Below are 12,570 nucleotides of genomic sequence, written 5' to 3' on the forward strand. Positions count from 1 at the left end.
GGCTGTCATTTGCCTTTTACTGAGGAGTAGCTTCCGTCTGGCCACTCTACCATAAAGGCCTGATTGGTGGAGTGCTGCAGAGATGGTTGTCCTTCTGGAAGGTTCTCCGATCTCTACAGAGGAACTCTGGAGCTCTGTCAGAGTGGCCATCAGGTTTTTGGTCACGTTCCTGACCAATGCCCTTCTCCCCCGATTGCTCTGTTTAGCCGGGCGGCCAGCTCTAGGAAGAGTCTTGGCAGTTCCAAACTACTTCCATTTAAGAATGATGGAGGCCACTATGTTCTTGGGGACCTTAAATGCTGCATAAATGTTTTAGTACCCTTCCCCAGATCTGTGCCTCGGCACAATCCTGTCTTGGAGGTCTACGGACAATTCCTTCAACCTAATGGCTTGGATTTTGGTCTGACATGCACTGTCAACTGTGGGACCTTATATAGACAGGTGTGTGCCTTTCCAAATAATGTCCAATCAATTGAATTTACCACAGGTGGACTCCAACCAAGTTGTAGAAACATCTCAAGGATGATCAATGCAAACAGGATGCACCTGAGCTCAATTTCGAGTCTCATAGCAAAGGGTCTGAATACTTGTGTAAATAAGGTATTTCTATTTGTGGTTTTATGAATTTGAAACAATTTCTAAAAACCTGTTTTCACTATGTCATTATGGGGTATTGTGTGTAGACTGCTGAGGACTTTTTGTTATTTAATCCATTTTAGAGTAAGGCTGTAACGTAACAAAATGTGGAAAAAGTCAAGGGGTCTGAATACTTTCAGAATGCACCGTACGTGTAGCCTATGAAAATCAATAGGCACTCACACTCTCACAAACATGGCATTCACATGGATATGCACACACACGCGTGCCTGCGCACACATACAGACGCACACCCACAATGCCATCAGAGGCCTGGTTTGAATCATTTGCTGTTAATTACCCTATTGGCAGGTATATTGTGATGCTAAACTAATCCATGACATCACCATAACGATACTTTACATACAGCTAGCTAGGTGCAGCTACATGGTTTCTCAAGTGGGTGTGCAGATAGATTCTAGGTACTACTCCGGGCAACCAAAACAACGTGTGACTGACGCAGTTGTAGATTCTGACTAAAAGGCTAGTGCATGGTTAATTTTTCGCTCGCAAAACCAACACCTTAAAAACAGCAACAACAGACCTCAACTGTTATATGTTCACTAGACCGAATCCAAGGACATCAACTGGATGTGATGTGATCCTGTCGTATGCTTTTGTTTGACAGTATCAAGTGTTCCAGAGGGATAGGTGTTTTTGTGTTTACACAGTGTTTTTCTATGTTTACACAGCATTTGACATTGGCAAAGCATTGCCACAAGGTCAGCCTTAAGTAAACCCCAGAGTCCTCTCTTTGTTACAGACAAGCATCCCCACGGGACTGAAGAGGCCTCTACTGAGACAGCCCCACTTCATAGCTCCGAGCTCAGGCCCAGTCCCAGCTCAGAGCTCCAAGCTGGGACTCAGGCCCATCTGCTGAGTAAGTACTGAGGGAGAGCAGAGGAATTGGCCCGGGGCGGGAACCCTTCCAAAAGGACAGAGAGTTCTCAAATCGCAGCAGAACGCAGCATAATCTTTTCTCCCCGGTCTCTCAGGTAACGAGAGAGGGAGAGGAGGAAGGATAGGTGGGGGCCGATTAAGTGATGTTCTCGAGAGTAGCAAGACACGAGGGTCTCTGAAACACATCTTGCGTGGGGCTAGCAGAGACATAGAGCCTTTGAGAAACCCCGCTAGTCAGCCTTGTGGATACAGTCACCACAGACAGAGCAGACATCTTCTGTGTCCATTCTTTTAATGTACTTTTGTACTGTATCTATCTGGTATCTGGTATGAAAGGTTATACAAATACGCTGATGATTCTGAAGCAGAGCAGGTATCCTTTTTCATTACGTTTCCACTTTGAGCTAGCTGTCATTCTAGCTCGAGCGAGGGCCTCTCTGTGACACCAGTAGACATTTCACAGCCATTTGTAGATGTACTGTATGTACATAATGAACAAATCATACTTAATTGTAAGATGCTTTTATCCAAGATACTATATCTATCACAGGTATTAAATGTATGTCACTAACATCCAATACTGATTATGACTGAGCTATTTTATGCATGTACATATTATACTGTGTCTACTCTACCAACAGACATCCTCACTCCTAAAAATCAACCATTTGAGAACCAGCTCCAATCCTTACTCTACAAGGCAAAGAGGTTTGTCTGTTCTCCAAATATATGTATATCTAAATGTTCCATGACCTTGTGTCCTACTGAACATGGCCCTGGTCTTTCCAAAGATTTTTCAGTGTTGGAGAGATCGCGATTTACCAATGTTTGGTACGGCTGCTCTCTGACTACTTTTATTATTAGTTGGATTGATCAGTTATTTCATGCATTATTTATAATATAATCCAATTTCATTTTACAGCCACATCAAGAATAAACAAAGACATATGCTTTTAAAAAGGCCTAATACCTGGACCCTCTAGAAAACCCATTTGCCTTTGACTGCAGGGCAGAACATTGAGCATCATTGAGCAGCATCAGGCTCATGAAGGGGGGCCTACTATTGCATCGTACACTGGACAAGCAAGATGGCCATGTGAGCATTCTGATACGTATGGTATGGTGAGAGGCTCTCATATCCTCAATAAGACATTCATTCATCACCTCACGTTTAATCTCTGCTATAACATATAACCTCTCAGTGGTATATAATTTTGATTTACACTACCAGTCAAAAGTTTTAGAACACCTATGTGACGTTCTGACCATAGTTCTTTTGTGTTTTCCTTGTTTTAGTGTTGGTCAGGACGTGAGCTGGGTGGGCATTCTATGTTGTGTGTCTAGTTTGTCCGTTTCTATGTATGGCCTGATATGGTTCTCAATCAGAGGCAGGTGTTAGTCATTGTCTCTGATTGGGAACCATATTTAGGTAGCTTGTTTTGTGTTGGGGTTTGTGGGTGGTTGTATTCTGTCTTTGTGTTCTCTGCACCAGATAGGACTGTTTCGGTTTTGCCACGTTTGTTATTTTGTATTGTATAGTGTTCACGTTTATCGTATTTTTATTAAACATGTTGAACACGAACTACGCTGCGTCTTGGTCCGATCCCTGCTACACCTCCTCTTCAGACGAGGAGGAAGGCTGCCGTTACAACCTACTCATTCAAGGGTTTGTCTGTATTTTTACTATTTTCTACATCTTAGAATAATAGTGAAGATATCAAAACTATGAAATAACTCATATGGAATCATGTAGTAACGATAAAGTGTGAAACAAATTAAAATATATTTTTTAATTTGAGATTCTTCAAATAGCCACCCTCTGCCTTTATGACAGCTTTGCACACTCTTGGCATTCTCTCAACCAACTTCACCTGGAATGCTTTTCCAACAGTCTTGAATGAGTTCCCACATATGCTGAGCACTTGTTGGCTGCTTTTCTTTCACTCTACGGTCCGACTCATCCCAAACCATCGGGGGATTGTGGAGGCCAGGTCATCTGATGCAGCACTCCATCAGTCTCCTTCTTGGTAAAATAGCCCTTATTCAGCCTGGAGGTGTGTTGGGTCATTGTCCTGTTGAAAAACAAATGATAGTCGCACTAAGCGCAAACCAGATGGGATGGCGTATCGCTGCAGAATGCTGTGGTAGCCATGCTGGTTAAGTGTGCCTTGAATTCTAAATAAATCACAGACAGTGTCACCAGCAAAGCACCCCCACACCATAACACCTCCTCCTCCATGCTTTACGGTGGGAAATACACATGCGGAGATCATCAGATCACCCACACCGCATCTCACAAAGACGCAGCGGTTGGAACCAAAAATCTCCAATTTGGACTCCAGACCAGAGGACAAATTTCCACCCGTCTAATGTCCATTGCTCGTGTTTCTTGGCCCAAGCAAGTCTCTTCTTATTATTGGTGTCCTTTACTAGCGGTTTCTTTGCAGCAATTCGACCATGAAGGCCTGATTCATGCAGTCTCCTCTGAACAGTTGATGTTGAGATGTGTCTGTTACTTGAACTCTGTGAAGCATTTATTTGGGCTGAAATCTGAGGTGCAGTTAACCCTAATGAACTTATCCTCTGCAGCAGAAGTAACTCTGGGTCTTCCTTTCCTGTGGCGGTCCTCATGAGAGACAGTTTCATCATAGCGCTTGATGGTTTTTGCGACTGCTATTGAAGAAACTTTCAAAGTTCTTGACATTTTCTGCATTGACTGACCTTCATGTCTTAAAGTAATGATGGACTGTCGTTTCTCTTAGCACATTTGAGCTGTTCTTGCCATAATATGGACTTGGTCTTTTACCAAATAGGGCTATCTTCTGTATAACACAACACAACTGATTGGCTCAAACGCATTAAGAAGTAAAGAAATTGCACAAATTAACTTTTAAGAAGGCACACCTGTTCATTGAAATGCATTTCAGGTGACTCCCTCATGAAGCTGGTTGAGAGAATGCCAAGCATGTGCAAAGCTGTTATCAAGGCAAATTGTGGCTATTTGAATAATCTCAAATATAAAATATATTTATATTTGTTTAACACATTTCTGGTTACTACATGTTCCATATGTGTTATTTCAGAGTTTTGAAGTCTTCACTATTATTCTACAATGTAGAAAATAGTAAAAATAAAGACAACCTCTTGAATGAGTAAGTGTTCTAAAACTTTTGACTGGTAGTGTATATAACATTTGTTATCAATATGCCCTTTTGATATAAAACTTCTGCATTGGGATATATATTAACAAAGCAATTTTTGTAAATTAGAGGTGTTTCAGTTTATCATGCCATAATATTCTACGAAATGTGAGAGCAAAAAGATAAATACCTTGCTGATGAGCTCGATGAATAAATAATTTCAGTAAACCGCTACAATATCAAAACAGATTTACCGGAATAAATTAAATCATTGAAATGAAATCCATTGAAATGTCAATCGTGAAGGTATTCCAACTGAGGTTAAAATCACGTTCTTGCAAGAAAGCACAGGACATTGCAAAAGTCTTAGAAAAGTAAAGGTAAGAGTGCTGGGAAATGCATGAAAATAACATACATTTTGATACAATTTTAAGGCTAAGACATCCAGCAGACATTTAAGGCTTTCAAAATGGTGTTATCCACAATAATTAGTTAGCTAGGTCCTACATACAGTAAGTCTGTTTTCACATCCAATCTATTTTTATTTCGTTTTTTTATTTTACCTTTATTTTAGCAAGGAGTCACCATTGAGACCAGTGTCTCTTTTTGAAGGGAGCCCTGAATATACAATTTCATGGAACAAAAAAATTGAATACAATATAAAACAAGTAAAATACAGCACGACACAATTGCACTGACAAACATAGGAGTCTCCAGAGTTAACCCTATGAACTGGTTTGATAACTTGTCATTTTAAATCTTAATAGTGAAGTTAGGTAAGTCGGAAGCTTGTGGAGCAGGGCTTTGTAAACAAAAAGAGCGTAATGATGTGATCTACGTGACTTCAAAGAGGTCCAACCAACCTTTTGGTAAAGAATACAGTAATAAAACTGTCTCCTGTGATAAAACAATGGGCACTATGACAAACGGCATGCAGGGGTTTAAGAGTAGAGGCAGTTGCACTTTGATAAATAGTATCACCCTCATCAAGAACAGGTAGATAGGTTCACTGCACAATCTGCTTCCTGCTGACTAGAGAGAGACAAGACCTGTTTTGTAAAAAAAAGCCCACTTTAAATCTTAGTTTCTTAACAAGCTCATCCGTATGTTTTTTTAAACAATAAGTCATTGTCCATCCAAATACCAAGGTATTTGTATGCAGTGACTTGTTCGATTACATGTATCTCTTGATAGGCCTAAATAAACAATAGTAGTCAAGAGAGCATTCAAAAGGGCATGTGGGCTAGATAAGCTAATTCTCACAGTATAGCCTGGCCCTAAATTGAATTACTTGGGGTGAAGACTTTTACAAACTAAAGGTTTCTAAATACAGTAGACCTTTTCCTGGAATGGGTAGACTTATTCTAAATCGAGCCCTAGTCCCTGTAGATCTGAAAGGATTGTGTATGGCAGTATTATGTCAATTGCCTCACCTGGCCTTCTGATTGGCTGAGTGCCTTAGGTGTATGGGCTAGGGGTTGATTTGGAATTCCGAGGTAAATCAACTAATTCAAACGTGGAGCACCCACATGAGCCTCCCACCAGGCTTCTCTGCAGCAGTGTGGTTGAAGAACACTTGGATCGGGGTCAGTAGGGCACAGTAACACCAAGGCTTGTTCTTATTGGACAAGTTCAAGTAGTACCTTCCAGTTTCGAAAATGTTCTCTCTATTGAACCCAACCCAGGTATGGGTTGTCTTCACTGATAAAACAGCACCAGAGAACTGGGATGTCAGCATTTACTGCCTCTCTAGTTACCATACAAACAATTGCATGTTGTACAGTACTACGCTATTAATACAGACTTGTTGGTATATTCATAAAATAAGGCCATGAATGGATTGTATGTTGACAGTAGCACACAGGTCTGATAGCCCACTAACTGTCATGATGTTCACGTTTCATCCAATTATTGATAATAAATGCTTTGAGGAAGAAACACACTGGTAAAATATAATCCAATGTTAGTATGTAGCTATAGCATGGGCAGATGAATAGGCAATAGGAAAAATACATTGCCCAGGGTTTACTGCTTCAGTTATGCAGAAAGCATAACAACACTGCTTTCACGTGTATAACCTTGAACTTGAAATTCAGGATGTCCTAAAGAGAAGCATATAACAATATTTGTTTACAGTTTACTCATGGCTGAGTAATCAAAACGGAGTAATGACAACCCCCCTAATGTGTCTTGCCGACGTGACCATCCCTTTTACACACACACACACACACACACACACACACACACACACACACACACACACACACACACACACACACACACACACACTATCCTCCCCAAGCACAAACCCTCTCTCAATCATGTGCTCACACTACCCTCCCCCTGCACCTTCCACTCACCTGATCTGTCTGACCTTCCCCCACCTCCCTTCACCTGCTCTCTCTGACCTCCCCATACCACTCTCTCCACTCACCTGCTCTCACTGACCTCCCCTTAACACCCTCTCCACTCACCTGCTTTCACTGACTTCCCCCTACCACCCTCTCCATTCACCTGCTCTCTCTGACCTCCCCCCACCACCCTCTCCCCTCCCCTCTCCATTCACCTGCTCTCTCTGACCTCCCCCCACCACCCTCTCCCCTCCCCTCTCCATTCACCTGCTCTCTCTGGCCTCCTCCCCCCACCACCCTCTCCCCTGCACTCTCCATTCACCTGCTCTCTCTGACCTCCCCCCACCACCCTCTCCCCTCTCCTTTCCACTCACCTGCTCTATCTTGGCCAGCCATTCTTTGTTGCGGGCCAGCTCGGCCATGAAGGCCTGGTGCTTCAGCCACTTCCTGTGAAGCTTCTGGGCCTCATCCCGCGCCGTGTCTCGTCCCGCACCCATAAGCATCTTTTCCTTTACCCGCTGTCACCAATCACTCAGCTAGGGGAGACAAAAATAGCCACCATCAGGGGCTGAGCCTGAGCCAGCCCCTCTTCCTCTCTTCTCTCCTCCTTTCCCACAGGACGTCCTGCCTATCTGCGTGGCTCCTCTACGCCAGAGACACCCACTCCACTCTGCAGGGTCCCGGGTACCTTCACTGTCACAACCCACCCCAACCCAGCCCCCACCAGACGCCCTTTCTGGAGAAAAAAAATAAAGATAAGCACCTCAGCAGCAGCAGTGGCAGTAATGGTAGCTCAAGCCCTTCCGATTCGCTCGCCCCTGGGTCCTCATGCCATACTACTTCACGGCTCCTGCAGTCCTTCCTGGTGCTGCAGTGCCTGCTAGCCGGTCTCAGAGAAAGCAAAAACAACCAAGCAAATACAGGAAAAGAGCCAACGACCCAACAGCGCCGACAAAGAGCGTCACAAACATCCAACACTCCTTTTTCGTTTTTGGGGGATGTTTTTTCTCTCCTTGTCTCCTGAGCTCGATTAGAATCCAGTCGTTAATGAAGGTGATAATGATCTAGCATAACCAGCACGACTCCATCAGACAGGACAAACCTGAGGGTCCAGCGATCAGCGTTGGCGATCTCGTACGGTCCGTGGTCCTGCCTAATGTTGCCGTAGTCGGGAGGAGGAAGAGGAGGATGAAGAGGTGGAATGGGAGGAGCAGAGTGAATGGAGATGGATGCAGAGGCAGTGCAGTCAGAGGGGGGCAGATAACATAAGCTGTCCACTCTTGAAATGCACCGTTGCCACTGCTGCAGAGTAGAGATGTAGCTACTGTACACACGGGGGTTGGGTTGTGTAAGACACTGCTACATTATATCCTCTTCCCAGTTCTCCTTCCTCAAGTCTCCACACAGATCAGACGCGGCTGGTGCATACTGCTGCAGTCCCTGCCTCTCAGCTACGCTCCGCTGTGTGAGAACGTGTGTGTGTGTGGTGTGTGTGCACGTATTTGTGCAATCACAACCAGCACTGCAGTGCCGGGGAAGAGGTAGGGGGAGGGAGGGAGGGAGAGTGAGGAGAGAGAGAAAGCAAGGAGAAATGGAGAGTGAGAGAGATATAGCGGGAGAGGGAGAGATAGAACAAAGCGAGATATATAGAGCTATTGGAAAAGAGAAAGAGAGAGAGGAGAAGGAAAGAGAGAAAACGAGAGCCTGCGTCATCCTTTAGTGTCACCAGGGACATTTTTCTGCACTAGAAATGACTGCACTCAGAGCAGAGCGGGAGCAGGAGGTTTAAGAGGGAGGGGGAGGGGGAGGTGTTGTCATTTGGAAACAGCTGAATGAGAGGGGAGGAGGATGCAGGAACACATGGCCCACAGTGCAGCTGGCTGCTTCGGATCACCGTTCACTCTCACCCATTTAAAGGGACCAGCATGCATTTGGTTCACCAGCAGCAAATAGGGCTACCTCATTGGGTAGCTACAGTAACACAATTTCAGGGGTTAGAAGTGGAGGACTTTACAGCACAGACGTAACCTGTAAGCAATTCTAGACCTCTGAAATAAAATGTTTTAATCCATGAATATTTGTTCCACATGAATCAGAAACAGTGATATTGACAATGAACGTTCAATGACAGTTTCTGTCATGTATATGGATTAGGTATTAGTAAATATACTTGAATAACAATTGAACATGCTGCTGAATGTACAGTAAGATAAAGACTATACACAAGGAATGATCAAATGTTACTCTTGTAGAGTACATAAGAAACAGATAAGCAATTCAGGGTAACACTTTCCCCCGGGTACTTTAGGGTAGAATTATTTCATATTGCCATATAAACATATTTATAGCACCTATGAATTAAGATGCAGTCTATAGAACATTATGGAGCTGTATAGTAAAGTAACAAGGCACAAGATGCTATGATATATTATGAATAAATCACAGATCACCTTACTGCTTTATTATAAAGTTCCCTAATGCTGACAGCATCTACAGTATCATGTGCTATGAATCTATGTTAACGACTTACAGTGAATGTGTACCATTAAGCATACATTACACATCTATACACACATCATAAACATTGCATTATAGCTACATAGAGCATTATGAAAATGTAATTAATATTTTTGTAGTAGTAGCGTGTATGTCGTGTTCCAAAAACACTGTGAATATTCTGATTGGAGAGTGAGCAGAGTGGAGGAGTTAGCTGGGCTTGATAAGGTGATGCCATAATATCAACAAAGACATTTTAAATTAACAAGGCCAGTTAGCTCCAATATATACATACGTTAATCTTTAATAACGGTCTATGTAGCTATGATGCCATGTTGCCATGTTTTTTATGTTTATAGATATGCAATGTAACCTACCTAACCTACCAATGTAACCTACCTAACCTACCAATGTAACCTACCTAACCTACCAATGTAACCTACCTAACCTACCAATGTAACCTACCTAACCTACCAATGTAACCTACCTAACCTACCAATGTAACCTACCTAACCTACCAATGTAACCTATACAAGCTTCGGAAAGTATTCAGACCCTTTGACTTTTCCACATTTTGTTACATTACAGCCTTATTCAAAAATGTATTAAAAAATATATTTTCCCTCAACAATCTACACAATACCCCATAATGACAAAGCAAAAACAGAAGGTTTTTTTGTGCTAATTTATAAAAAAAAAAAAACGTAAATATTATATTTACATAAGTATTCAGACCCTTTACTCAGTACTTTGCTGAAGCACCTTTGGCAGCGATAACCGCCTTGAGTCTTCTTGGGTATGATGATACAAGTTTGGCATACCTGTATTTGGGAAGTTTCTCCCATTCTTCTCTGCAGATACTCTCAAGCTCTATCAGATTGGATTGGGAGCGTTGCTACACAGCTATTTTCAGCTTTCTCCAGAGATGTTCGATCGGGTTAAAGTCCGGGGTCTGGCTGGGCCACTCAAGGACATTCAGAGACTTGTCCCGAAGCCACTCTTGTGTTGTCTTGGCTGTGTGCTTAGGGTCGTTGTCCTGTTGGAAGGTGAACCTTCGCCCCAGTCTGAGGTCCTGAGCAGGTTTTCATCAAGGATCTCTCTGTACTTTGCTCCGTTCATCTTTCCCTCGATCCTGACTAGTATCCCAGTCCCTGCCGCTGAAAAACATCCCCACAGCATGATGCTGCCACCACCATGCTTAGAGATGGTGCCAGGTTTTGTCCAGACGTGACACTTGGCATTCAGGCCAAAGAGTTCAATCTTGGTTTCATCAGACCAGAGAATCTTGTTTCTCATGGTCTGAGAGTCTTTAGGTGGCTTTTGGCAAACTCCAAGCGGGCTGTCATGTGCCTTTTATTGAGGAGTGGCATCCGTCTGGCCACTCTACCATAAAGGCCTGATTGGTGGAGTGCTGCAGAGATTTAAAAATGTTTTTATTTCACCTTTATTTAACCAGGTAGGCTAGTTGAGAACAAGTTCTCATTTACAACTGCGACCTGGCCAAGATAAAGCAAAGCAGTGCGACAGAAACAACAACACAGAGTTACACATGGAATAAACAAGCGTACACAATAGAAAAAAAAGAAAGTCTATATACAGTGTGTGCAAATGGCATGAGGTGGTAAGGCAATAAATAGGCCATAGTAGCAAAGTAATTACAATTTAGCAGATTAACACTGGAGTGGTAGATGAGCAGATGATGATGATCAGATGATGGTGTGTAAGTAGTGATACTGGTGTGCAAAAGAGCAGCAAAGTGAATAAAAACAATATGGAGATGAGGTAGGTAGATTGGATGGTTGTCCTTCTGGAAGGTTCTCCCATCTCCACAGACGAACTCTAGAGCTCTGTCAGAGTGACCATTGGGTTCTTGGTCACCTCCCTGACTATAGGAAGAGTCTTCGTGGTTCCAAACTTCTTCCATTTAAGAATGATGGAGGCCACTGTGTTCTTGGGAACCTTCAATGCTGCAGAAATGTTTTGGTACGCTTCCCCAGATCTGTGCCTCGATACAATCCTGTTTCGGATGTCTACGGACAATTCCTTCAACCTCATGGCTTGGTTTTTGCTCTGACATGCACTGTCAACTGTGGGACCTTATATAGACAGGTGTGTGCCTTTCCAAATCATGTCCAATCAATTGAATTTACCATAGGTGGACTCCAATGTAGTTGTAGAAACATCTCAAGGATGATCGATGGAAAGAGGATGCACCTGAGCTCAATTTCGAGTCTCATAGCAAAGGGTCTGAATAGTGTAAATAAGGTATTACTGTTATTTATTTTTAATACATTTGAAACAATTTCGAAAAACCTGTTTTCATTTTGTCATTATGGAGTATTGTGTGTAGATTGCTGAGGATTTTTTGTTATTTAATCCATTTTAGAATAAGGCTGTAACGTAACAAAATGTGGAAAAAGTCAAGGGGTCAATACTTTCCGAAGGCACTGTATGATTTGTAATATAGCCTAGAATGAATGTACATATTTTTTATTCAAGGCATACAATACAGTAAGTTTTATATTATTCAATTCTCAGAAACAGGCCTTCAGCACCATAGCATTTTGCAATCCTGGTGCATTCTTTCTATGAGTTTCAGTAATGTTTTCAAATGACTAGTACACAATACATATAATGTTATCATTTGTGAAAAATAATAACAATTTGTCCATTGTCAATTTCTTTAGCTTAAATAAAAAGTTGAATGTGAACTCTAAACAAAGACTCAAGCTGAGTAGACCATTAGGTTCACTAAATCAAATAACCTTGGTTTCTACTTACTGAACTCAAAAGTATTTACCACTGGGCCAAAGCCATGTTTAGTCTTGTTTTTTCCTTATAACTGAAAAACAGAAATAAAGAGTCACTTTCTTCTCAAAATCGTAATAGTTTTCGCTAGAATGGGAACTTCAACAATTCTAAGTAATGTTTTCCCGACAGTAACAGCCAAAGGCAACAAAAGGTCATGGCCTACACAGGAGTGACCTGGAAAGTAAAGCTGCAATTATCAATAACTGTCAATAACGGCCTTGGTTAGTCGGCTAAAT

General features: G+C 42.4%; 1 protein-coding gene across 2 annotated transcripts in view; it reads right to left on the minus strand.

Annotated features, from left to right (window-relative positions):
* Nucleotides 1–8,751, minus strand: part of LOC139537421 (spectrin beta chain, non-erythrocytic 4-like) — a 36,331-nt gene extending 27,580 nt beyond the window's left edge. The window contains exons 1-2 of one of the 2 annotated variants that reach the window (XM_071338675.1): nucleotides 7,791–8,751; nucleotides 7,402–7,563 (exon numbers count right to left, since the gene is read on the minus strand). In XM_071338675.1, the coding sequence (XP_071194776.1) occupies nucleotides 7,402–7,530 (129 nt within the window). In that variant the 5' untranslated portion in view covers nucleotides 7,531–7,563; nucleotides 7,791–8,751. Of the gene's footprint in view, nucleotides 1–7,401 lie in introns of both variants that reach the window. The other variant, XM_071338674.1, reaches the window with a different exon arrangement.
* Between the last annotated feature and the right edge of the window lie 3,819 nt (nucleotides 8,752–12,570).

This window comes from Salvelinus alpinus, chromosome 13 (genome assembly GCF_045679555.1).
Source record: "Salvelinus alpinus chromosome 13, SLU_Salpinus.1, whole genome shotgun sequence".
NCBI classification, from domain to species: domain Eukaryota; kingdom Metazoa; phylum Chordata; class Actinopteri; order Salmoniformes; family Salmonidae; genus Salvelinus; species Salvelinus alpinus.